Here is a 26,548-nt window from a genome sequence, read left to right as displayed (position 1 = left end):
TAAACAACAACAACATCCACAAATAACCAGTGACCTAGGAGAGAAGGAACTTAAGAGGGAAAAAAAAAAGAGACTACCTAGTGAGGAAGAAACAATAAGGACAGCTTAAATGACAGGATGCCCTGAGCTTGTGAGAATACCAGGAGAAACATCTTTACTCTTTGGCACCATGTTGAACAGAACCCCTTGTTGATAAACCAGAGCAGAGCACAGCATCCTGAAGGCTGAGGAGCTTGGGAAGCAGGTATCTAGAGATAGCTTTACCTCTCAGCTGGAAGGTCTACCAGTCATCCTTGGATTTGATCCTTTATTACCAATATAGCCTTTCGATTTGTGAGAAGAGTGAACGGGGTCTGTGTGTGTGAGTGTGTGTGAGTGAGTGTGTGTGTGTGTGTGTGTGTGTGTGTGTATGTGCCTGTGTAGGCACACAGAACAGAAGTAGATGGATTATGCATCCTTACACGTCACAGATGCCCAGCAAGGAAATCTTGAAGCCCAGCCTAGCCTATGACTGAGCTGGAATCTGCTCCTTTAGCCCTTTGTCTTGCCCTGGAGTCCCTCCTCCACGGCCAGTTAGTGAACCAGCAGCCCTTCCCTGTCCTCCTGCTACTCCACACCCCTTCCTGACCCTCCTCGTTTGCCTCCTATACCATCTCAGACAAGCTGGTCACTCTTGCTCCTGCTTCTGCTCATCAAATGGACTAAAAGAGCATCCTACTTTGGAAAGCATCTGATGGACAAAGGGGCTTGTACTGTGGGAGCTCAGAGTACAAGCTCATTGGTTTCTGATTATTACGATTTAGTGGAGGGGAGGGGATCTCCCTCCATGTTCTTAGAGCCTCCGTGTGAGTCAGAGGTGACATGATCTGCATATGAGGCATTTCTGTGCAGCTTCCACCTTATCATTTGCACTCAAAGCTATTAAGTTACCCCACTGTGAGTCTGTGCCCCATAGCAAAAAAGACACAGATGTGTATAACGGACTTTTGGACTCAGAGGGAGAGGGAGAGGGTGGGATGATTTGGGAGAATGGCATTCTAACATGTATACTATCATGTAAGAATCGAATCACCAGTCTATGTCTGACACAGGATACAGCATGCTTGGGGCTGGTGCATGGGGATGACCCAGAGAGATGTTAAGGGGAGGGAGGTGGGAGGGGGGTTCATGTTTGGGAACACATGTAAGAATTAAAGATTTTAAAATTAAAAAAAATAAAAATAAATAAAAATAAAACCTACCTATTCCATAAAAAAAAAGTTAGAGAAAACCTTTGTTTACAATTTATAATTAAGAGCAGACCGATCATCTAATAAAACATAGATAAAACCAAAAAAATAAAAAATAAAAATAAAAGAAATGAATGGCGTGTACCAGGATTGAGTAGACCCAACGGTGGTGTGTGGCGACAAACGTGAACACCAGCACCAAGCATGTATCCAGCCACATGAAAGCAATTATTTCCCTGATTTTAGGATCCTGAGAAGAGTGGAATGAAAATGTGTAATGAAAAGAGGTCATCTGCCATGGAAAGAACCTAAGTGCCCATCAACAGATGAATGGATAAAGATGTGGTACATACGTATGTAAGAGAAATTAGCCATAAAAAGGAATGAAATAATGCCATTTGCAGCAACATGGATCAAACTATAGATTATCATACTAAGTGAAGTAAGTCAGACAGAGAAAGACAAATACCATATGATATCCCTTATATATGGAATTGAAAATATGACACAAGTGAAGTTATCTATGAAACAGAAACAGATGCACAGACATAGAGAAAAGCTGGGGAGGGATGGGTTGGGAGCTTGGAATTGGTAGATGCAAATGATAATATATAGGAATGGATAAACAACAGGTCATACTGTATAGCACAGGGAGCTATTCAATATCCTCTGATAAACCATAATGGAAAAGGAAATGAAAAATAATGTATATATGTGTATAACTGAATTGCTTTTCTGCACAGCAGAAATTAACACAACAACTATATAACTGCAAATCAACTATACTTCAATTTAAAAAATTAAAGAAAGAAAAAAGAAAGCTGTTCCTTGAGATAAAACAACCTGGCTCTAGTTAGGCAAGTTACTCTCTCATTGAGTCATCATTTGTTGGGCTGCAAGGATGAATTCTTACCTTGAGAGTTGGTGTGAGAAGCATAGCTATTGAATAGGAAGGGCCCACAGGTCGCCCAGCATTGATAGATGCTCACAAAATTGTGGTCCTTCCAATTCTCCAGTCTGTCACCTAATGTAATACCACCCTCAGATACCCTGAGTAACTTGAGCAGAATTTCGAAACCTTCAAACAAAACTAATGTCAATTCACTTTACGTTATAAAATAAGCATATGCCAAATTGGAGCATGTGAAAAAACAAAAACAAAAACTCTCCAAATCATACAAGCAACAACAGAGAATCCAAACTGTCTTAAAGCTGGGATTCCTTGAGTATTGCTTGGTGTTTTTGGGGAAACTGAAAGTGTTAGTCACTCAGGCATGTCTGACTCTTTTTGACCCCATGGATTGTAGCCCTCCAGGATCCTCTGTCTTGGAATTCTCCAGACAAGAATACTAGAGTGAATTGCCATTCCCTTCTCCAGGGTGTCTTCCCAACCCTAGGACTGAACCGAGGTGTCCCACATTGCAGGCAGAGTCTTTACCATCTAAGCCACCAGGGAAACGTTTTGGGGGAGGTGCCATTATCCATCTTAAGAAAATAACTGACCCCCAGATATGCCCTCACCTTGCCCTCCAGAGGCGCTCAGCTCTCTACCTATGGGGACACCAGCGGGTAGCTGGTTACAAGAGCAGTGTTGGTTGACATTGGTGGAGTGTTTACTAAAGGCCAGGCACTGTATTAGCCCATCTCGTCTTCCCAACAACTACATGAACTGGGTGTTGTAATCTTCATTTTACAGATGAGGAAGAAATGAGCTAAGTAATCTCCTGGGAGGGGCAGAGTAGGCCCTGTCATCATTTCTAGTCTACCCCAAAGCTTATGAGCTTTATCCACTAACCTGAAGAAAAATAGGTCTATCCAGTGACTCGACCTGGCACTTGGAGCAAGGGAGAGTCACCCATCAGATGAGGAATGTGACTCAGAGGCACCGGGAGAGGTGACCATCCTCTTCTCCTCTCTGACAATGCAAATGCTGGCTCCTTGAGAGCCAACACTGGGTCTGTTCTGTTCACTAGCTGTCTCCCCAGTGCCTGGCATCCAGCAGCATGGAGTGAGTAGAGGAAGGAATAAAGGAAACATCTCAGTGCCCAGCGGCTGGATTTCTGCTTTTCTGCCTCATTCCTCACCTCCTATTGCAGTGAAAATGCCCCCATGAGAGGCAACACTTGGATTTTACAGTCATTTACATGATGGACAGGGAAGCCTGGCATGCTGCAGTCCATGGGGTCGCAAAGAGTCGGACATGATTCAGCGACTCAACTGAACTGACGTGACTTTCAGGTTCTTTCTGAAGAGGAGGTTTTGATGGGATTGGGTAGAGAAGATGGCACAGGGGTGACAAGGACCCTATGAAGAAAAGGAGGGAGGAACACAGAGGTGGTAGGGGATGCTGAGAGTGAGCTGAATTTGGTTAACTTGTTCACTTACTGAAAGATCAGTCAGTGTTTCTGTCTAATGAGGAGCATAACATGGGAGCTTTTTCCAAGCTGCCCAGGTCACCATTCACTTTTTGTTTTCGCTTTTATATTTCCCCAATTCTTTATTTTCTAGAACTTATCATTACTTTTGTTAGAGGACTTACGTCATTGTAAAATCAAAAGAATAAGTTGTTAAGGAACATATGAATAGTTCGTTATCAATAAGAAGTTGTTATAGCCTTATTATTCATATACATTGAATAATTTAGAATTACATTCTTTCTAAAATTTAAATTGAATTTTACAAAGCCAAACAATTACTTCAATACACCATTCATTTTTTAACACAAAAGACATCTATTGTCATTGAAACCCTCTCAAAAAGTATTGCTATCTGAAAATCACCTTTCTAAAGCAATTATGAGAATCATCACCCCCATGGAAGTGGGCTGAGGTCATGAGGGGTCTCAGCAGAACACCGGTGATGATTCCAGGAGATGCAGACCCGCCCTGGACCTGGCATGTGACGAGTGGAGTGAGTTAGTTATGGTGATTTATCTGAAAGATCTCAGCGTCTGCTGTGATTATAAGAAACATTTTTCCAAGATGTGATTATGCTGCTTCATTGAAGCTATTTCTGGAAGAGCTTGTGTCACATGAGGAAATAAGAGGAATTTGGAATTAAGCTCATGGTTGGGGCTTTCAAAAGATTTAGAGAGAGAGAGATGAATTACCAAGCTGCGATCTTAGCTTCCCTCTAAACCTGCTTTCAAGAAAGGACCTAAAATTCATCAGGTTAATTTTTTCTGGGCTCTCTGTCACTGAGTTTGATGAGATTCCAGCAAAGGATGAATACTGAACCAGATAATCTTTAAGATCATTTCCAATTTTGTGATTCTATATTTCAGAGAAAAATAATCTTAGAACTCCTAACTCATAACTTAACACTATCTCATTTCAACTCAGTGATTTATCACCATACTATTTGTTTGCTTTAATCTTAGGCGAATTTCAAGAACAGTTTGTTTTGAACAAACAAAACCAGCTTGCCCTCCTCATCAGCTAGGGAAAGTTCTAGTCTGTTTTTGTGGCCAGAGAAGTGATGGGTAGCTTTGTGGAACGTGGCAGAGAGGGAGTGGAGTGTCTTCTAGAAACCAACAGATGACCCTCTGCCTTCTGAACATGTGAAGTTTCTCTCTGGATGCTGGAGGATGGCAGTTTCTCAACACCATTTTCATCTCTATGGCACTAACCATGTCCAGTTATCAACTCCCTGCTCAGAATAGAAGAAAGGACAGTAACCAGCTCAGTTCAATAGATCAGGAAATTATATTAACGTCAGAATAACCAACATGAAGAAAATAGGATTTGAGGAAAGCTACTTCCAGTGAATGTAGAACAGCCAGCTAGTGTGGCTCTCTGGTCAGCCAGCCTAGGAGCAGAAAGCACAGTGCCAGAATTGTTAGAAAACTGAGGTGCTAGTACTCTTGCCTGGAAAATCCCATGGATGGAGGAGCCTGGTAGGCTGCACGGGGTCGCGAAGAGTCGTACATGACTGAGCGACTTCACTTTCACTTTTCACTTTCCTGCATTGGAGAAGGAAATGGCAACCCATTCCAGTGTTCTTGCCTGGAGAATCCCAGGGATGGGGGAGCCTGGTGGGCTGCCGTCTCTGGGGTCGCAGAGTCGGACACGACTGAAGCGACTTAGCAGCAGCAGCAGAGCAGATGCTGCCATTGCCTGAGTGTGAAAGCTTGGGAAAAATATCTTCCATCTCTGAGGCCTGACTTCTTCATACATAAAACAAGCTGGTGGTGGTTTTTTTCAAGTTACCTAATATTTATGTGGAGCTTCCTACATCCCATTGGGATTCCCTGGTAGCTCAGACAGTAAAGTGTCTGCCCGCAATGAGGGAAACCTGGGTTCGATCCCTGGGTCGGGAAGATCCCCTGGAGAAGGAAATGGCAACCCACTCTAGTACTCTTGCCTAGAAAATTCCATGGATGGAGGAGCCTGGTAGGCTATAGTCCATGGGGTCGCATCGGACATGACTGAGCGACTTCACTTCCTACCTCCCAGGCACTGATGGAAGTGTTTTTTAAGACTCTCATTCCATTCTCCCAACGTCCTGTGACTTGGGAATTCTCTAGGAGCATAACAAGAGACAATAATGGAGGCAGTTCATGCCTCAGCCACTGGCCACTCCTTTCCCCATCTGACCCACACAGCACCCCACCCCACGCCCCCTCCAGTCTCCTTGCAGGTCAAGGGATTCAGGAAAGAAACCTCCATGCAGAGATGGAAACTAGCTTGTGGAAAGGGTATGCTGAAACCTGATTTGGTAATTTTCTTTCTTCAGCCTGTGAAGGTCTATTTCTGGAGCTGGTGGAGACAGTGATTGCAAAATCCATTAAGATTAAGGAAAGATCCGGCATGGCCTGAAGTTGGAAGGAGCAGTACAAAAGGATGAATGGGATGGAATGGCCCTGAGGTCTGGAGCCCAGAGGCAGCTAGACATGGGGGTATGCTACCACTTAACCTGAAGCCTCAAGGGCAGGACTCACTTTTAAGGGCTCATATATCCAGAATGTCAAAGTGTTATCCTCTCAGCTGGGTCCGACTCTTGCCAGGCTCCTCTATCCATGGAATTCTCCAGGCAAGAATACTGGAATGGGTAGCCATTCCCTTCTCCAGGGGATCTTCCCAAGTGAGGGATCGAACCCAGGTCTCCTGCCTTGTAGGCAGACTCTTTACCATCTGAGCATGAGTTTGAGCAAACTCTGAGAGACAGTGGAGGACAGGAAGCCTGGCTTGCTGCAGTTATGGGGTCACAAAGAGTCAGACACAACTTAGCAACCGAACAACAACAAATGTCCAGAACGGTTTGGATCGAGTGCTCCAGGAGACACTGGAGTTCTTTAAATCAAGCTCTAAAACTCCGTTCCAGCCCAACCTATGGGTATCATGAAAGATATTCTAGTCTGGGGAGGGACGGAGAAGAAACAGTTTAGCATCGCCTCATGTTAAGAAAAAAGCTCTTGGTGGAAATCTGACTTGGGAAGGTATAAAATGTTAAAGCAGTCGATGAGCTGTAGTTTATAAAACTCTGTTGTTGTATTTTTTAAGCTAGTTTCTACACTGGTGGTTTGGGCAGGGCCCTCACTGCTCTGGGAGTCAGGAAATTTATTTAATCCTGGCTCTATCTCTCTAGCTAACTACACCCTCTTCATTTAAAAAAAAAAAAATGCTGAGAACAAGCCCTGTTCTGCCTGGCCCACAAGGTTGCTCTTGAATTAAATGAACATGTATCTATTGGAGGTTAGCAATGGTCAATAACAATTGGATATAAGGTCTTGCACGTTAGAAGAATAGCTTATCTGTCAAAATAATTATTGAGTTAGAGACAATTGGTAATTTAGGTTCCTAATTTTCAAATCTTGCTCCATAATTATAGGCACAGATAGAAATACCAGAAGGAGGTGAAGAATTGAATGGCTGTTGTAGAATCATTTCTTTCTAAATCACCTTTCTTTCCTTGGAAAATGGAGAAGAGAGAGATCCCAAGTTGGCAATGTCAAGGAACTAAGGTATATTAAATTATCCTCAGATCACATGACTGAACTTTCTGAGCAACGTTAAATGAACTTACATCTAACCTGAGCCCAAGAAACTCATGCAGAAACCAGAAAGCGCAATGAACATGCTGACAGGTCAACCTCATTCCAGATGTGGAAACAGCAAGGAAACCCAAAGAGGAAGATACCAATATAAGATCACCTGGGTGTTTCGAGCCTGAGAATACAGTAACATGTAATTACTGAGGGATCCAAATCCACTGTAGGGAAATAGTCACTGGAAGACAAATGCATTCTGGTTTTCTACCCATGGAGAAGCTGAGAAATGAGAGCTATGTCATGGTGGGGAATCAGGCTTCGTGGGCTGAATACTGTGCACAGTCATCTCCACAAAGAAGACCATACCCTAATCCCTTAAATCTGTGGACATGTAACCTTCCTCGGCAATGGGGACTTTGAAGACGAGATTAAATGAAGGATCTTGAGATGAAAGATTATCCTGTGTTATCAAAGTATAATCACAAGAGGAAGAGGAAAACAAGAGAGTCAGAGCTAGAGAAGGAGGTGCAGTGATTGCAGCAGAGGCTGGGGTTGGGGGCAGGGGATCTGAAGATAGCTGTTGCCGCTTTTGAAGACGGAAGAAGCGGCCACGACCCAAGGCAGGCAGAGAGCCTCTGGAAATTGTAAAGGCAAGGAAATGAATTCTCTCCTACAGTCTTCAGAAGGAACGCAGCCTTCCTGACCCACTACAGATTTCTGGCCTCCAGAACTGTAAGATACCCATGTGGTTTTAAGCCACACAATTTGTGGTAATTTGTTCCAGCAGCAACAGGAAAAGAAAACATCAGGTGATTTCAGGCTGTCCTCTTCTCTGCTAAATTTGATGCCAATAAGTTGAGGAAGGGCATTCAACATGCTAAAACATGACTGAAAGCAAGATGCTAAGGATAATGTATTAAAATCAATCATGAATTTCCTTTAATTCCATTTTTAGTGGAGTGGTTGTGAATTGTATTCACTCGCTTCCAAGGAACCAAGAGGGTAGAATATCTGATCAGAATTTTCTAACAGAAAGCCTGTATCAACAGGATACTTGGCAGTTTTGAATTCTGTACTGCACAGCATTGATGATCCATATGAGTCCACGGTTACTTTGCCCTCTCCTCTTCCTGTTTCCCCAACACATAACCTTATTACAAAGTAGGGAGTATAGGACTGGTGGTTGAAAGCAAACTGCTTTTACTTTGAGCATCTTTCTGAATTGCAAAGAGAAAGGAGCTCCCCGCACTGCACCACCCACCTGATTTCTCCCCTTCGTCCTCTCCCAAGAAGCATCTTCTGGAAAGAGAAAACGTGGGGTAAAGTATTTCCAAATACCACTCCTTCAACCCAGGTTTTACGGAATATAACCTTAAACTTGGAAAGGACGTCGAACACCTACATGCTCAGACGTGAAGGCAATGAGCCTGGGGACGGCAGCCATCCCTTTCTCCTTGACTTCCGGGAACATCTTAAAGCGCGCAATCAGCATGGCGTACATGTTGGATATAGCGCCACCTAGAGGGCAGAGCAACAACAGTTACCTTTTCTAGTCATCGTTAACATGTCACAAGCAAGCAACATTAATTCCACTGACACCATCTATGGGGTCGCACAGAGTCGGACACGACTGAAGCGACTTAGCAGCAGCAGCAGCAGAGTCCTCTTTCGGAGAAGGCAATGGCAAGCCACTCCAGTACTCTTGCCTAGAAAATCTCATGGACGGAGGAGTTTGGTAGGCTGCAGTCCATAGGGTCACTACTAGTCAGACACGACTGAGCGACTTCACTTTCACTTTTCACTTTCACGCAATGGAGAAGGAAATGGCAACCCACGCCAGCCAGTGTTCTTGCCTGGAGAATCCCAGGGACGGCGGAGCCTGGGGGGCTGCCGTCTATGGGGACGCACAGAGTCGGACATGACTGAAGCTACTTAGCAGCAGCAGCAGCCGCAGAGTCCTCTTTGGACACGGAAGAAAATCGTCTTACTGGCTGTGTTTTGAATTGAATCCTCAGACTCAAAGGCATTAGCTGAGAGGGCCCAAAGGAGGATTCGACCCAAACCTAGGATGGATTCCAGCCCTCCACATCCACGTCCGTCTCTGGGGACTTGGGGTTGGCAGGACGGGGCACGAACTGCAGTGGACTCTGCTCTTACTAAGGGCCGTTTGAAAAGGCTTTTAATAACTTAAAAAGTTGACTTCCTTCTTGGCTTAAGATTAGGTCATTCAGCATTAGATCTGTGAAAATCCTATGTATGTCCTCATGGAGAAGACATTTCATTTCAGCTCATGCAGTGCCTTCTATCTGAGCTGAAAAAGATCAGTTGCTATTAATATCGTGGACTGTTAACAATCCTTATAGAATGATAAACATCCAAGCCCATCTCATCATACTTATCTGTTAATTCCCCTCAGATGGCTCTTCCCTCTTAATGACATCATTGCAATATAATTTTAATGGCTACAATTTCATAATTAGGAAGACACACAAGGGGAATGTTAAATCCATGTTGAACTACTTTTCATGTGCCATCCTAAGACTGTCAAGGATTTCATACCATAGAATTAGTGTCTTATAAGTAGAGTTTCATTTGACAAGCAAAGAAAAGTGAGCTTCTCCCCAGGATTGTTGGATAGTTTAGGATTTTTGTTAACCAGATAGAAGACAGAAAGTTGTGAAAGCAAATGCATATGCTGATGTGGGAGCTGTGAGAACACGAAGAGGAGTGAAACACAATGACCCTCCTCCCCAACCCAAAGGGGGTCGCCAGGGCTCTGGCATCATGTGAGTTCTCCCAGTTCTTTTCCCTTCTGGTGGCTGTGGAGCAGGAGGCTTCTCTGGATGGCCCAGGTAAGGTGATGATCTCTGCCTAGTGAGCACTGGGGTCTGACACAAGCAGGCACAGAGCAGGCATCACCCAGAGCCTGGCTCTATCATCAGTCAGAACGAGGGCAATTCCTACTGCTTCTGGACCCTAGAGACATGGGATAAATAGAATCCAGGTCAGGCCGGCTCTGAGCTGACACCTTGCCTAAAAGGCTGACTGGGCAGGATGCCGGGCATGGGACCAGCTTTCGGGCTGGACAGTTCCATGTGATGGGGCTTTCCTGGGCATCCCTACCCTCTACCCACCAGATGTCATGAGCACTACCTGCTCCCCACTCCCAAATAAATTGTGACCACCAAAAATATCTCTGGACATTACCAAATGTCCCCTGGGGACAAAATCACTCCCCACTAAGAATTGCTGCCCTCATTATTTTCAGAGAGGCTGGGAAGAAAGGAGGGAGGAAGATAAAGGAAAGAAAAAGGGAGAAAAAGGACACAAAGAAAGTAGGCCTCCCAGGACAATGATCCAGGGAGCAGCTTCCCACTCTTCATCTCACAGCTCAGTCATTCTCCATTTAAAGGTTTGGCAGCCCAGGAGGGATGAAGAGGCTTCTGGGTCTCTGGACAGAGCAGACTACACTGTGTAACACAGGCAAGAGGAGAGATGCAGAAGCCCTATGAGCTCTTATTTCCCAGAAATTTTCCACAAAAGGGTGCAACAACAAGCCCCAAACATTCTGAGAATCCTGTTAGACAGGAACAGGTTTGCGACTACACCTTCTCCCCCTTGGCCCTTCAGGACATGCTGAGCAGTGGCGTTCTCCAGTTCCCTTTGACTCCCAGGTGAAGGTGACATCCCATAAACAGATTTCTTCTGAAAGTCTCTGAGAAATGGAGTATTTCCTGCCATGTCCATAAACAAGGATATCACAATCATCAGTGACTGTAGCCCTCCACTGTGAGCCGGTGAGCCTCAAGGGCACTCAGGAAGGAGAAGAATACCTGTGATCTGTGATCTGCCCCAAGGAAGGTCAGGATGTGAAAATCCAGGATACTGGCCTCAGATGACTGATGCATATGAAAGGAATGATTTCAGTGAGTCCAAACTCTTGTATCTTCCCATTCATAAAAAAGCACTAAATTCCTTAATTTGGAATAGCTGGCTTCCTTTGATTAACAATCATCTTTGGACATTCAGACTACCAGCCCTTATTCACTGCAAAACTTCTGTATACCCTGGCTCCTCCCTTCAACTCCTCAAAGGAGGGTTACTTTGAGATGCTGCCTCCTAGGCTTAAGCCCTAAAAATTTCCACCAAAGAAAATGTTTAGGCTCAACCATTAGGCTGCACATATTTTTTTTTTGGTCCTTCTCAAAGAACTTTCCATAGCATGACCCCACTGGATGTTATAGATGGAGGTGTAGAAAAACTTGGCTGAGCTAAGTATTCAAGCCATGGACCTAACTCTCCATGCCTAGTCCCAGGCAATGGGACTGTCAGATCTCAGGCACATAGATGTATGATTTCCCCTATGTTCACCCCTTAAATCATAGGCCCTTTCTCCCAGGAATAAGGCTGGATGCTACCCAGAAAGTCATCTATTAGCAACTGAGGATGCTATGATCCATTTCCTCTCTGTAATGCATTATAGAAAGCAGAGCAGAAACAGGTTGCTCATGACATTTTCTTCAGTTCCCTCCTGATTTTCCAGTGTCTTCCTTACTCTGTAGCCTGGCATTTTTGGCTTCTGTATTGGGAACCCAGAGCTCATGGATCTTCAGGATTCAAGGAAGGAGCCTCAGGATAGAACTTAAGTCTTCTCTATCTGATCATTCCCCATCATTGATGGGGGTGGCAGCCCTTAGTCCATACCTGGCTTAGCAGAATTGCCAAAGAGGAGTCTTTCTCTGGGTGTATATTTTCTGGGACAGGCGTGTTCCAAGACCAGCCAGGTAGGTTAGGCCGGGTCCAACTCCACTTAGTCAACTTTTCCAGGTCCATGGGAGCAGCTGTTCTCTCCCCATTACTGCGAACCATGAACACGGAGCCCAAGGAGCTCCTGGCTCCCTGGGGACAGCTCAGTCACACAGCCACTCGTACAAGAGTAGGCGGAACAAAGGTGGGAACAACATTCATCTCTGAACTTCACCTAGTTCCTCATGAAAAACACCGTAAACATCAGTTCCAGTTAATGCTAACAAACTCCCCTCAGTCGGGGATGGTTTTCCAAGGGCACTAAATACTAAGTTCTCTACAAATTGAAACTAGCCTAAAATTTTCATCACAGCTGGTGTACAATGACTTTTTTTTTAAGGCAAATTTTCCCTTTCATTTAACTAACACATTTTCCTTCAGCCCCTGAAAACATATGCTACCTCTTTACAAACAGAAAATGAAATAGCTGATCTGAGCTTGTAGATAAAGTTGCTGAATTTAAGACTTGGCCTTGAGGCCACTGTTACTCATCATCATGTCTTTTCTGTCTTTTCATTTCATTTTCTCTCTCCTTTGTGATCCCCCTGCCTTTGCAGATTTGCTAAAGAGGAATCATGACTTAGCCTTTGCTCTCCCTGACACGATGGCAGATGTAGCTCTGGCCTCCCCAGCAGGGCCAGTCTCTAGGTACCAAGCTCCAGGGCCAGTGACGCCCATTCTGATGAGCCCCCACTCCTGCTGCTGAGGAGGTGACGGTCTGTACGCCAGGTTTCTTTTCCACAGGGCAGTGGCTCTCTCTCTTCTCACTGCCTTCCTAGCTTTTAGTTCTCTGCATCAAACCAAGGTCACACACACAGACCTGGAAACCCAAAGCAGGACTTTCTGTCCCACGCTGACTTTCATGGCTGGAAGAAGTATACATAATGGAGCTTAGAATGCAATGGCTGGTGATAAAAAGGCAGAGTGGGAAGGACTAAATGACATCATTAAAAAAAAAAAAAAGGAATGGGAAACCTCTGAAAGAAATCATCACCCTTTTCTTTTAATGCTAAGAAACTGTCTTCCAGGCACTTTCTGTCCTACTTGAAAACTGTATGAATCAGCTTCCCTGCTTGTTCCTTGAAAGGGATGGTGTACAGAGGCTCTGTTAAGTACATTGTACCTGTTATTTTCCTTCAATCAGAGAATGCTTTATTCAGTGAGGGTACCCTTCTCCTTTCACTGATGCTTGGGAAAGTACAATACCGTATTCCCTAATTCACTTATTAGGAATCTTTATTCCTTTGTTCCACACAATCCATGCATCCTGTATGTAGGATCACAGTAGAAGTACTGGGTTAATATCATTGTTGATTATCCTCTTTCTAAACACACACAAAAATAATATTCAAGCATGGGGTAGTTGACTTGGATGCATGGTCAGTGGTCACATGTACTTAATCTCAATCTCCAGGATCTAATTCCTGATGATCTGAGGTGGAGCTGACATAATAATAATAGAAATAAAGTGTACAATAAATGTAATGTGCTTGAATCATCCCCAAACCATCCCCTATGAAGGGTGCTTGGAAAAATTGTTCTCCACAAAACTGGTCCCTGGTGCCAAAAAGGCTGGACCTCTGGTCTATTTAACCTAAGCAGAAACACAGGCTAGATATTTAATAATTCCCATGTTCATAATAAAGTGAAAGCTGAGGACCAAAGAATTGATGTTTTTGACCTGTGGTGTTGGAGAAGACTCTTGAGAGTCCCTTGGACTGCAAGGAGATCAAAGCAGTCCATCATAAAGGAAATCAGTCCTGAATATTCATTGGAAGGACTGATGCTGAAGCTGAAGCTCCAATAATTTGGCAACCTGATGTGAAGAACTGACTTATTAGAAAAGACCCTAATGCTGGGAAACATTGAAGGCAGGAGGAGAAGGGGACGACAGAGGATGAGATGGTTGGATGACATCACCAACTCAATGGTCATGAGTTTGAGCAAGCTCTAGGAGTTCGTGATGGACAGGGAAGCCTGGCTTGCTGCAGTCCACGGGGTCACAAAGAGTCGGACACGACTGAGTGACTGAACTAAACTGATCTTCATAATAAGGCATGACAAACCAGAAAAAAGATATGAAGAAAGATTAAAATATCATATACCAGGAGAAAATATCCCATCACCAGAGCCCCCAGGCCAGCCAATGATTTCTCTCATTTTCTTTAGCGTGACATATTCCAAAAGCACAAATACTGGAGCAATTTCATAGGTGAACCTGAAACATAGTAATGGCCACATTTTATATCTGTCACTCAAAGGAATGATTCATCATTACAATATCTACAGAACAATTTCCTTGTTCAAACCCTGCTTTCACAAATGTTACAATTATAGCGTTAAGCAGACCAAAAAAGGTTTGCTCTGTTTCCTACATTCATAAGTCAAGAGCTTCAGTGATTGGCTTCATGCACAAGGGTCATTTATCATAGTGAATAAATATATTGCAGGCTAACATTATAACACTATCTAAAAGACAACATCTAGTACCATTTCTCTCTCATATTACATGGAATAATACATCCAGTATGCCCCCAAAGTGTCTTTTCGTGTTTAAAACATGATGCATAACTTTGATTGCATGAAAAAGAGATCAGGACTATTTTCTTTTAAGCAAGAGTGAATACCCATACTCTTCTGAAGTTTGTCTCACTATTTTAGGGGCTACTTTAAAAAAAAAAGAGATTTCTTTTTTTACATAAGAAGTAGAATAAATATTATGAAATGTCATTAATAATTATCCTGGATTACACAAGAACATATTTAGCTACTTACATGTTAGTGTTTGCTGTTGATGTCAGCCAGTCTGCTGCTAATCCAACCATATCCAGTCCGGTAGAAAGTTGATTGAAATACCTTGGATGCCCTGAATTAGATGGAACACCAGAATCAGGGTGAGTCCAGTGAAAATGAATGCCTCTGAAATCCATGATTTCTCTAGATGAAGAATCTTGAAAGAGCCTTCAGTAATACGAAATCCATACTCAGAAATCCATCTCACACACACACACACAGACACACACACAGAGTCAGCAAAGGAGCATTTCCTTTAATAAGACAGACTGTTTGGTGTTGTGATATTTCTTAAAATACATGCTAAAAATCTTTCTTTAACCATATGCTATAAAAAGATAATAAATGTGGTTTGCAGTGTGGACACTGGTTTATTTTCTAGCATTCTTTCAATATATTTGTAGATTCAAATGCTGGGGCAATGCCAAGCTACTCAAAAATAGGCCACTTCTTGTTTACACTTGTGCTGCTAAAAAACCCTTTTCCATTAAATTGTGCTGGGAATCAGTCATATACGATGACATCTGCCAGGCATGCCAACATCCATATAATATCAGTGACAAACGGCTGATGATCAGAGAAGACAAGGCAAAAATGAGAAAATAGGACACTCTATTGAGTGATTTACCCTGAATTCAAAAGGCAATGACTGTCTAAAGCTGGTATGAACAAATGTAATTCTTCTCTATTCTTTTCTGTCCAAATATTTGATTCTACACAACAGAGCTCCTTCATAGTTGCAATTAAAAATAAACCTAAATACAGCCAACATCCCTGTTTTGTCCCCAAGATACATGAAGGTATATTCAACAGGATTGATCAGTCCCTCAGTCAGGCTTATCTAATTAACTTCTGGATTTCTCTAAAACTCTCTAAAGGGGTTGACACCCCAACACTCCTGTGGCTATTATTTAAAATGTGATTGTAAAGATCTCATTAGACTTCCATTTCCCTGTCCTGCTCCACATAAGCCTATCTATAAATCTATGATGTTGTTTTGCAGCCAAAATCCTGCAGGATTAACAATTCTGGAAACAGTTTCTTATTAAAACACGTCCGCCACTTACTGGACACCTGTCTGAAGCCTGGGGATGTGACAGACTCTCAGGCCAGCCTGGACAAAACAAGATAAAGGTAGGCAATGGGGAGAGCAGAGACAAAAGTCAACACAAAGCTTATCTCCGGGACCAGGGACTGCTCTCTTATCAGCCTCCAGCATGTGGCTACTAGATGAGTAGATGCTGAGAAGAGCTGGGAAAGAGCACATTTTAAAGAGACTGGGCAGCTCTCACTTATTCTCCGCATGGCATTGTTTTACATCCTTATGGCCTTGCAGGGTGCCCTTTGAGCTTTTTGCTCTTTCCCAGGCTCTCTGACGCTGCTCCCATCAGTCTACAGGTCCACCGGAAAGGGAAAAAGCCTTCCTGGCTGTGGCTGCCGCTGCTGTCTGCAGCAGCCCTCCACCCCTCTCTGCCTCACTGACTCCCCATTTCATTAGCGCTCACAGCTGAAATCATAGCCCTCGTCTCCCTCTCAGTGCCCCTCCATTCCTCTTTCCCTAAGCCATTTCCTTGAAATGAGAAAATTAATAAGGATCAGCAAATCTAGCCATTAATCGACTCTCTCAACTCCTATGCATTTTCTGGATGAATCTGGTATCTCTCATCTCACACCAAGTCTATGGACCCTTTGGCAGGAAAACCTTTGCATAAAACTGAGTGGGATCCCAAGACCTATGTCGTGCCCCAGGTTATCAGAAGGTCAATTCAGCCTGATGACTCCCTCTGGGAAACTATGGTAAGAAGTGCGATGCTGCAATTGCTTGGCTTCCTTCTTGTGTCGAATTTTGACCTTGGTCTATTTCACCAAAATCTCTCCAGCCTCAAAATTTGCATTCACTGATAATGATGTGGAAATACGAAGGGAGATAGTTTTGACAGATCAGAACAAAATGTCCCCTTGGTTGCTGGCTTCCTGTGAATAGGCTGCTGACAAATTCAGGTAGGGTTCCCTGAGACCTGTCTGCCTGCTGTCCGAGTCACCCTGGCATCCAGCTGCTGCTGCTGCTGCCCCATCCTGGTCCTGTGCTGCGAGTCAGCCCCCTGCGAAGGAGTCGGATGGCCATGAGCTGCCGCCTCAGAGAGCGAGTTTGAAACTAGGCGCTGTTTGTGCCACTGGACCGCTCCCCACAGATCAGCAAGTGAGCCAAGAAGGGTGCACAGACTGCGAATAGCCAGCCCCAGGCAGCTCTGACCCTGGTGTCCACAGTCTATTGGGAAAGGGCCCCAAGTTGGTCCAGACTGTTCTCTCTAGACCAGTAACACACATTCAAGGACGGCTCATTTACTCACACTTCAATCCCTTTGTCTCATGATTGGGTTCATGAATCCCTTCACTCCTCAGCCGCCAACACTAACGCCAAACCTGATGACCCCAGCAAAGTCTAATTATTTCAGAATTTTATCATTCTCCACACTTTTCCATGTTCTATTCCAATATTTCTTACAGAGGTAATTTTAACAATGCATAAAGATTTCCCCACCTCCCCTCTCTTCTCTCTAAGCCTGGAGTCCAAGTGGAAATTAGGTTATGGACTCTCAGTAGTAACATGCTTTTATATAGGAATCTCCCAAGGAACATTAACACATCTAATGGTAGCGGTGACAGAAACTATTTCAAAGTACTACTTGTCAAATACAAGTTACACAGAAAACCTATAAACTTGCCAGTCAAAAAGGAAGGTGGCAGCTGTTAATTATTTGAAATGTTATTGGGGATGGGAGGAAGGACCAGGAGACTATATATGTTATAAATAATGTTGTACTGAATTAATATTGATATGCCTTGGTCAGAAATTCAACTTAATCATATTTTTTCTGACCTTTAAAAAAACATATTAGAGCTACACTGACCAACAGTTTCACAAGCATTATGGCAAAATCTAAGTATTGAATTGGCCCATCTTTTCCCAACACTAAATGGAACATTGACAGAACTATTCCTTTCATTGACCTGCAATTGTCATTATCTTTACTCTTTAAATTGCATTTCAGACTCCATCAGCTTTTAAGGATGAAGATATGAAAACACTTTTATAGATTCTTTTTGGCTTGGTAGCAATAAAAATAATAGGTAGCAAATTACTGTGAGTGTATTTAAATGTTAGGTTGGGGAGTAGGTCAAACAAAAATGAACTAAAAACATTGCTCAGGCTTGCACCTACAAATATACAAAAAAACTGGAAGGAAAAAAAAATCTTTAATGCCTAGTATATACCTCATGTGGATTCTCTGTCAATATAGTTGAGAATGAAATCTAAGATGCTTTAAAAAAAGCATCTTCCATAGACTGAGTTTGATAGAAATCTTCAAGTTAAATTCTTTCTCCTATGTACTTAATTCTAAGTCTATAGTTTCACAAAAGTGGAAAATAATAGTATAGGAAATCAATTTCCCAAAGCTTCTATGCATATCTATCCTGTCAATGAAAAGAACTCACAAAAACAAAACTATAGAAAAACAAAGGGCTAAAAGTCACACAACAAACATTCTTAAAATTTGTTTTTGATTAGAATTGTACTGATAAGCCATGTAATTCTAAATATGCTGAGAAAAGGATCATGTTTCTAGAGTAATTAATGTTTTATGATACTTTACATATTTATTTGTTAGCAAATCTTTCTAAGGCTACAAATCAATTTAGATCCACAAGGTCTTCCTTCCCTTCCAAATTCATTCATGCTTATTTTTATTGTTTTAATGAAGTGCATGGCCACCATGTATCAGGATGATTAGAGGCAAAGCAGAAAAGGCAGGGGTCATCGTGACCTGGGGAGACGAATAGCTGACTTTGTGTAGCTAGAATGAAAGCTTAGAATGCATTCACATATATGTTACATCTGGGGCTAAAAATGGATAGAGTATAGAGAATACTATTTTAAAAAACACACAAAATACACTAAAAGTATTGTCCCTAAGGATATCTGATTCCCCTCTATCCTTTTTTCCCTTTATCTTCTATACAGAGTGGTTAGGAAGCACATTCATCCTTGTATAACATGGCTGAATTGTTAAGCTAGTTTGCATTGTGTTGTGTACATTTCTTCAAAAATAGAGAAAAGCCGGAGTTCAGATCTGAAGTCTTAGTCTTCTGAAACAATGCCAAAATATTACCCTTCTGCTTCAACCATTACACAGATGGTTTGTTCAATTTCTATTCATTTCTATGCCAATGAAATACCAGCACTGACCTGGTATTTGGGCTTTTGTTTGGATCATGCCTTTTACGCTCTCATTTCTAGATTCTCTTTTTTTCTTTCTCTATAGGAGAGTCACTTCTACTGGCCTCTACTGACAAATGGTTGCTTCTACTCAGTGGATAATTTCTGTGGCCAAATAGTGCAATGTAAAATCTGATGATTTATACTTAGATAACATTTCCGACTTCAAAACAATGAACAATAACAGTAAAGGGTGCTTTTGACATTAATCATTCTAATCACGACTTTTTTAATGATGAAAATAATGTTGTAAATTTGAAATTATCAACTCCATAAAAGAAAACATTTTCCTAGAAAAAATAAAAATCATAAAAAAGAGCTTTATTATTTCTGATCAGACAATACCTGTTTTAATTGCATATTTTAGAGTTGTTTGGCAATGCATCAAAATTTCCTCCAAATTTTGTGGTTGGTCTGCCAATTCCCAATTATATTCTTGAAGAAGCTCATTAGGGTAATGAAAATCAATCACTTTGGTTGATCTATCAAAACTCTTCACCACATACTGAAGCAAAATGTCCATAACCTCTTGCAGAAACGCCAAAGTGGGCCTTTCCCCATCACACGCTGGCAGCAGATCTAAGAACAGAATCAAAATGCCACGTTTTAATTTTACAACGAAAATATCCAGGAAAGGTCTTCATCTGACACTTTCTCTCTGAACTGAGATTTTATGCTAAAAAAAATCTTCTGGAAAAGCAGAGCATCTTCTTTAAAGGGGAGGTATTTTTCAAAAATGAAGGAATGAAAAAATACGATTTCTTTCCTTATCCCAAATTTTCTTGCATTTCAGTTCATAACCAATTTGCTTCCTTTTTCTATCTTTTTTTTTTTTTTTTTAAAGAAAATATGCTTCCATTCATCTGTTTCGTCCGGGTTCTCGCTAAACGGTATTTCTCAATAAGTCATCTTAAAAGATCAGTTCAAGTCAGGAATGTTTGAGGAATGCTTTTGGGTAAATCGGGCAAAATGGCTCATAAGATTTTGGTTATCATTTGGCTTATTATTAGCCTATGGCATCACAGGATCTCTGGCTTATTAACTAAGGCCCGCTGTTTCCTAAGTCAGCGTGCCTCTGTGTGTGTGTGGTGTGTGCGTGTGTGCGCGCGCGCGCGCTCGCACACTGGGTGTGCAAGTACGAGAGTAAAACTGCGCGCAGGTTTCCTGTCAATCTTTTTCCTGAAACCACAGCTACAAATTACTCTTGCGATCTGAAGACCTAGAAAGTCTAAGCTATTTTGAACAAGAAATCGCATCTCACCCGAGGCCTCGGGCGCACGGAGAATAGGACCTGGAGCTAGGGTGCGCCGGGGCGCCTAGGCCACCCGGAGACCCGAGGGCGGCGCTGGGCGCAGAGCGCCCGCAGTCCGGGAGCCTGCTTGGAACCCCGGAGCCCAGCGCCACGCAGAGGCCCGGGTCTGGGTCTGACCGAGAGGGCAGGCCCAGCGTTTCTCGGGGTCTCCTGGAGAGTCTTCTAAGGTCTGCTTTTGCCCTGCACCTCGACGTCCCGGCTCAGGCTCCCGGCGCCGAGTCCCTCCTGGTCACGGTGGACGCGGCAGGGCGAGGGGCAGAAGCTCCCGGGACCCCGCGAGGCGCCCTTACCTGTTGCGTGTAGAAATGCATAGTTGACCTCCGCTTTGGGGCAGCTGCAGGGCTTCTGGTTGCAGGCGCAGGCGGCCTTGCGGGAGGTGGCCCGCTGGGGCTGGCTCCCGCCGCTCTCCGCCGGCTTCTCGGCGTCTCCATAGAGCAGGGCTGGGCAAGGACAAGGAGCGCGGACCTCGGTCAGCCGCCCGCCGGCCCGGCTCCCAGCCCCCGACCCCCATCCCCGGTCCCCAAATCAAGAATATCCGACCCCTCACGGGATGCGGAGGTGAGAGGGTGGCTTTGGCTTCCTCGGGCTTCGAGGTGCCTGGCCATGTCCGCCTCCCTCCCTCGGGTACCCGCGCAGGCACTCACCGCACAGTTTGTTTCCGATGCCGCCCGTGAACTTCTGGGCCACCTGACACCAGGCCCTGGCTGCAAGGAAAGACAGGTGGGAGGACACCGAGGCAGAAAGAAAACAGCAGACACACGTGTGAAATTTCGTTCTTTGTGAACGTCAATAAACCCGGGCTCCGGGAAAAGCTGCCTGCCTGGCGCCCGCACAGCGAGCAGGTGCCAGAGGCGGCGGGAGCCTGGCGGCCCGGCTCGACCCTTGGCTGTTTCCTCAGAAGCGGCCCACACTGTGGCCCTTTACACTTGCCTTTCAGGTGCCACTCGGTTAGGACAAAGTCTCCTTCTTGACTCGCTTGGGCGAGTTTTCCTCGACACCCGAGGCCGCCCATTTCCTCGCACGCTCTCCTTTCAGATCAACAATTCTCTCCCCTTTCCAATTTTCCTTTTCCCCACCACCTCTCTCTCTCCAGACACTAAGACCGTGGCAGAATCCCAGGCCCAGGAATTCGGTGTCGAGGAGACGACCGTGTTTAGAGGCTCTCCCAGATTTCAGCGGAAAGAACCAGACGGTCCCTGGGCATCTTCCCAGGGGATAAGAGTCTGTTGGGTCATCAAGGACCCACCCCGAGGGCAGCGCTAAGCGTCCGAAGTTTCCTGTTGCAGGTGGGAAAACGTTCAATCTTCCCCAGCCCCTCAAATCCCAGTCCGCTCGCAAAGCTCTCCGCCTGCAGGTCCCGTTTCTCCTACCTGTGCCGGGGTTCTCGGGATCCCCCGAGCCATCTTCAGATCCGAAGGACCAAAAGCCGGAGCCCGGAGATGCCATCGGCGCTGCGATACTGGAGCTAGACGCCTCCGAGTGCAAACTGCCGGCGAGCTGCCTGCCCTCCGCTCCGCCCTGCGCGCGCGCGTGCGTGCGTTTGTGTGTGTGTGTGTGTGTGTGTGTGTGTGTGTGTGTGTGGCGGTAGGAGGAACACCGCGCGGGGTCTGGAGCGGCCGCACGACAGAGGGTGGGTGTCACACAGGGGCAGGAAACGTGCGTGTCCGTGTGCGCGCGTGTGCTCAGAGAAGTGGCAAAGCTCTGAAAGCTTCGGGGAGTGAATAGAGAAGAGGATTGAAGGGTCCTTACCGCCAGGAGATGGGAAAGCGCCCGAGCACTCGAGCGATTTTGAAGGAGAGGGAGCCCAGCCGGGACGCACGAGGGGGCGGAGGAGGGAAAAACGGAAGGGAGAGAGCTGAATCGTCCGAGGGCGAGGCAGACAGTGCGCCCGTGCAGGAGTCAGCGTGAGCGGGTGGGAGGTGAGCAGGCGATCCCTGGGGAGCGTGCGGCGAGAGGATGCTGGCGACCCCGGGGGCGCTGTCCAGAGTGCTAACGCGGCGGACTGCGCGCCGGCACCAGCGCGGGGAGACCACAGAGACCTTGGCTAGGCGGGAAAGGCGGAGGAGACAGCCTTTTATTTGCGACGATTGGTGTATTGTTTGAGGTCTGGTTCCGACTGCGGAGAAGGAGGCGCTAAGTCCGCGCCACCTTCCTGCGAGAGAGTGCTGAGGTCGCTGTGACCCCCCGGAGTCCCGGCGGCTGGGGGAATCTGGAGCGGTTCGCGAGCCTGGGAAGGGGACTGTGCGGGAAGGGCACCTAGGCACTGATGGGCTCAGTCCTGCTCCTTAGTAGAGCCTAACTCCTGCCCACTGAGCCGCGTAGTCTCCCCGAGGTGGGGGCTGGGAACCATTCCTGCGCTTCAGAGCGCTTGGTCGCCGAGCCCACTGCTCAAGTTCTGACTGACGGCTTGGGAGAAAGACTGCTGATTGAGGCAATTAAAATTTACGCTGAAATCTATCACCAAGAACCTCAGGCTGGGCAGAGAAATAATATGAATGGAAACTTCTTGGAAGGCGGCAAGGAAGAACAACTAGAGCCAGCAGGATTGACGGCTGATGGCTGATGGGGGATGCGGCCGAGTCATTCGGTGACCTTGATCGGCGAAGGCGCGGAAGGACCGCTGCTTACACGTCAGGGGAATCGTTGTATGCGTGAGAAGCCTGCACAGAGTCTCCAATAAACAAGCAATCTGAGCCTTCCAAAAGCTGAAAGAAAGTATGGCCTCCCTGGGCCCTGGTTTTATCGAGCCTCAAATCAATGACCACCTCTTCCCCTAAGGGAACCGTCGCGATGTCGTGGGGTGGGGCGGGGCCAGACGGGAGAGTCACTATTTCTGGTACTTGGTGGGGAGGGGTTTCTCTTTTCCAGGGAAAGAATCTGCCTGAATACAGGAGACCCAGGAGTCGCGGCTTCGATCCCCGGGTCCGGGAGATCCCCTGGAGGAGGGCAGGGCAACCCACTCCAGTATTCTTGCCTGGAGAATCCCATGGACAGAGGAGCCTGGTGGGCTACAGTCCGTAGGGTTACAAAGAGTCAGACACGACTGAAGCAATTTAGCACACGTGCACGAGATCATAATCTCTCCGCTCTTACATTTTCTTTCTCAACAGCTATTAAACAAAGGTTGGTGGGGGGTGCCTTGAGAATGTAAGGCTCGTTGAGTTCACGCTGCGTTCCCTTGGCAGTAGAAATCAGTGTCAAGTACACCCTGCAGCTCCCAGGAGCTGGAAGAGAGGGTGAGGATGACCCAGCTGTATCCAGCCTCCCAAGGCCACACTCTCCTGGGTGCTGCTCCCCTGGGGCAGGCGTTTTTCATTTCCACTGTGTGCACAGGCCATTCTTTCTCTGATCTCTGAACCAAGTTACCAAAACTGCTGCTAAAGCAGAGACCAGTGGACCCTCAGTCTATCATCCCTTGACCCTGGCTTAGGAAGGATGTCACAGGACCCGGGGTGGCCTAATGCAAATCCTGTGCCCCATGGCACGCAGTGGCTGGTCAATTCTCTCCACAAAGCTTTGTCTTCTTCCCACGAGCCTGGAGGAGCCACAGGATCGGCACTATGGCCGCCAGATCTGAGCCTGGGAGTGGGTGCGGGGAAGGGTGCTGGCCCCTTGGCCTTTGGCTTGGCTCAGAGCCTGCTGTGCTGAGAAGCCTGCACCAGGTTGCGGCCACCAGGTTAGCAGGAACACAGGCTTGCATTCCACACTCTTTCCCGAGCTCCCAGTTCCAACACTCCAGTGGATCTACTACAGGAGTGGATCCAACTCCAGGGGTGTAAAGATTTCATGGGTTGGCCGTTGGCACCACTGGCAGGTGGCTCTGCAGCTCCTGCTCCTCAGTGAAGAGAGAAGCTGGAGAAGAGACCCATTCTTCACTTAAATCCACTCCAGATCCTGCACATGTTTCACTTCAAATCAGCAGGCTGGAGTTGCAGAATTTTTCTACTATGGATGAGTGGTCAAAAACGCAAATATTCTTTAGAATAGATGTTTAAAACACATGCACACAAAGCCTCGAAGAAGGAAACAGATTAAAATACAAGAAAGGTAGAAATCACAACACCGAATTTAATAGATTTTTTAAAAAAGCAAGGACTTAAACTTCTTCTCTTTAAATAAACTGCATTAAATCAGAAACTCCAGAGTGTTTTGAATCTAACGGTGATATTTACATTTTTTATCTAACACACCCACTTCAGATGCACACAGTATCTGATTTGTCTTTCCTTAATGCCTTCCCTCCCAAGACAGGCAATTTGCTTTATAAAGACTTTCATTTCAAAAAAGAGCCCGCTCCCCTCTCATTTGGGCTTGGGTTGGAGATAACAAAAGAGCTCTGGGAGGTAATAATTACAGTCATTAGTTCACAAAGGAGGCAGCCACTGGATGGGGAGGGGAGGCGGGCCAGTGCTGGGGAAGAGCTTTCGAAGGTCCTTTCTCGAATAAGGGAAGAGACTCACGCTCCTAGGGCCGCTGGCCAGGGTCAGTTTCCTTGGCTGACCTATTTCTTGTCAGTGGTTTACCCAGAGATTGCCTTGCAGGCCTGCCAAAGAAGAATGTCTGGTATGAATTTTCCCTGGAGTCCTCCCTTAAGTGTCAGAAGACAAAGAAGAGATGGAAAGAGAGAAGGGAACGGAGAGAAAAATGAAGAATTCGAAAGAAGAAAGGAAAACAACATTGCAACCTTTCATCGCATTTTTGCTGCTCTCTGTTCTGGTCCCACTTCAAAAGGGGGGTGGTGTGGACCTAAGGGAGGGGCCCAATTGCCTCTGTCTCCAGCAATGGGCCAGGCTGCCAGGGCTCTGGTCTGTGGGGCCACTCTGGACGCTTTGATTAAAGAGGACTGGCAAAGAAGCAGAGCTGCTTTTATCCCTCTAAGGCCTCCTGGTGGTGGGTGGATAGATGAGTAGCAGCAGAGGGGGCCGACACCTTGGGTTAGAGATGCCCTTCATTCTCCTCCCTGACAGTACCCTGCAGGGCTGGTCTCCTGGGTGCCTGGACCAGGCCCAGCCCATACCCCAACCACAGCAAGGCAGTCAGTCCACACCACAAAGGTGGCTCCTCCTTCCAGGTCCCAACCCCCATGGAGACCCAGGCAGGAACCCAGGTTAAGGAGCAGGGCCTGAGTGCACTTGGCCTTGGAGCCTCAGTGGGAGGCTTCCCCTCTAGAGGGTGCCCTTTGTAAAAGGAAGAGGTTGCTGGCATCATCACTGGGGACCTCTCAGTGCCAACTGCTTGGGTTAGAGAGAACCTTACCACGCATCGGACAGCACCGCAATGCATGCTGTTAGCCAGCTGCACGTGTGCTCTCACTCCCTCCTCGAATACTTTCCCCAAGATCCCCAGCCCAGGGCCGTGGGTGCAGGAGCTGGGGACTCTGGCAGAAGAGATAGAACCCTTCCAGCCAACGCTGTCATCCAGGAAACCACTGCATGTTCTCCCCTCTCCTGTTCCAGGCTGCGCAGACTTGGAGGGCATCACAGCCACAGAAGAGCTTAACCTGAGTTTTTAAATAAAATGCAGTCAACTGAGGAAGGCAAACAGGTTGCCTACCCACCACCATCCCTTCCATCTTAAATACACCAAAACTCAGACTAGGAGAACCTTCAAAATTGGACCGCTCAGCTCAGTGGTGGGACCAGAATTTTTATGTTGTTCATTCACTGAATAGTGTTTGACTCTTTGTGACCCCCATGGACTGCAGCACCCCAGGTTTCTCTGTCCTTCACCATCTGCCAGAGTTTGCTCAAACTCAAGTCCATTGAGTCGGTGATGCCATCCACCCGTCTCCTCCTCTGTAAGGAAGCCACCTTGGTTGGGAAGACTGTGTGTGTGTGTGTGTGTGTGTGTGTGTGTGTGTGTGTGTGTGTGTGTGTGTGTGTGTGTGTGATAAGTTGGGGCTCTGTGCGTGTGGGCGCTGTGTGTTGCAGGATTTGAAGTCTTGTCTAGAGCCCACATTTGTGTCTACATTACTGGGGCTTTTTAAGTTAGACAGTATGTTCCTTTGGGATGGGGGTAGGGAGCGAAGTTATTCGTTGATGAAAGACAGAAGGCACCTCCTCCCCTCCCTGGGCCTTGCCACCCGCACGCACAGCTGGGCAGCAGGAACCTGGGCCCTAAGAGGAATCCGGTGGACCACG

General features: G+C 45.9%; 1 protein-coding gene across 1 annotated transcript in view; it reads right to left on the bottom strand.

The window, feature by feature from the left end:
• GAD2 (glutamate decarboxylase 2) overlaps window positions 1-22,083 on the bottom strand; it is a 65,742-nt gene extending 43,659 nt beyond the window's left edge. Inside the window, exons 1-7 of the mRNA XM_018057112.1 lie at window positions 21,779-22,083; window positions 21,053-21,112; window positions 20,699-20,848; window positions 19,442-19,675; window positions 14,800-14,890; window positions 14,130-14,242; window positions 8,621-8,736 (exon numbers count right to left, since the gene is read on the bottom strand). Of these exons, the coding sequence (XP_017912601.1) occupies window positions 8,621-8,736; window positions 14,130-14,242; window positions 14,800-14,890; window positions 19,442-19,675; window positions 20,699-20,848; window positions 21,053-21,112; window positions 21,779-21,854 (840 nt within the window). The 5' untranslated portion in view covers window positions 21,855-22,083. The remainder of the gene's footprint in view (window positions 1-8,620; window positions 8,737-14,129; window positions 14,243-14,799; window positions 14,891-19,441; window positions 19,676-20,698; window positions 20,849-21,052; window positions 21,113-21,778) is intronic.

This window comes from Capra hircus, chromosome 13, assembly GCF_001704415.2.
Source record: "Capra hircus breed San Clemente chromosome 13, ASM170441v1, whole genome shotgun sequence".
NCBI classification, from domain to species: Eukaryota; Metazoa; Chordata; class Mammalia; order Artiodactyla; family Bovidae; genus Capra; species Capra hircus.
The sequence above is the reverse complement of the archived record's forward strand: the minus strand, read 5'-3'. Positions and strand labels throughout refer to the sequence as shown.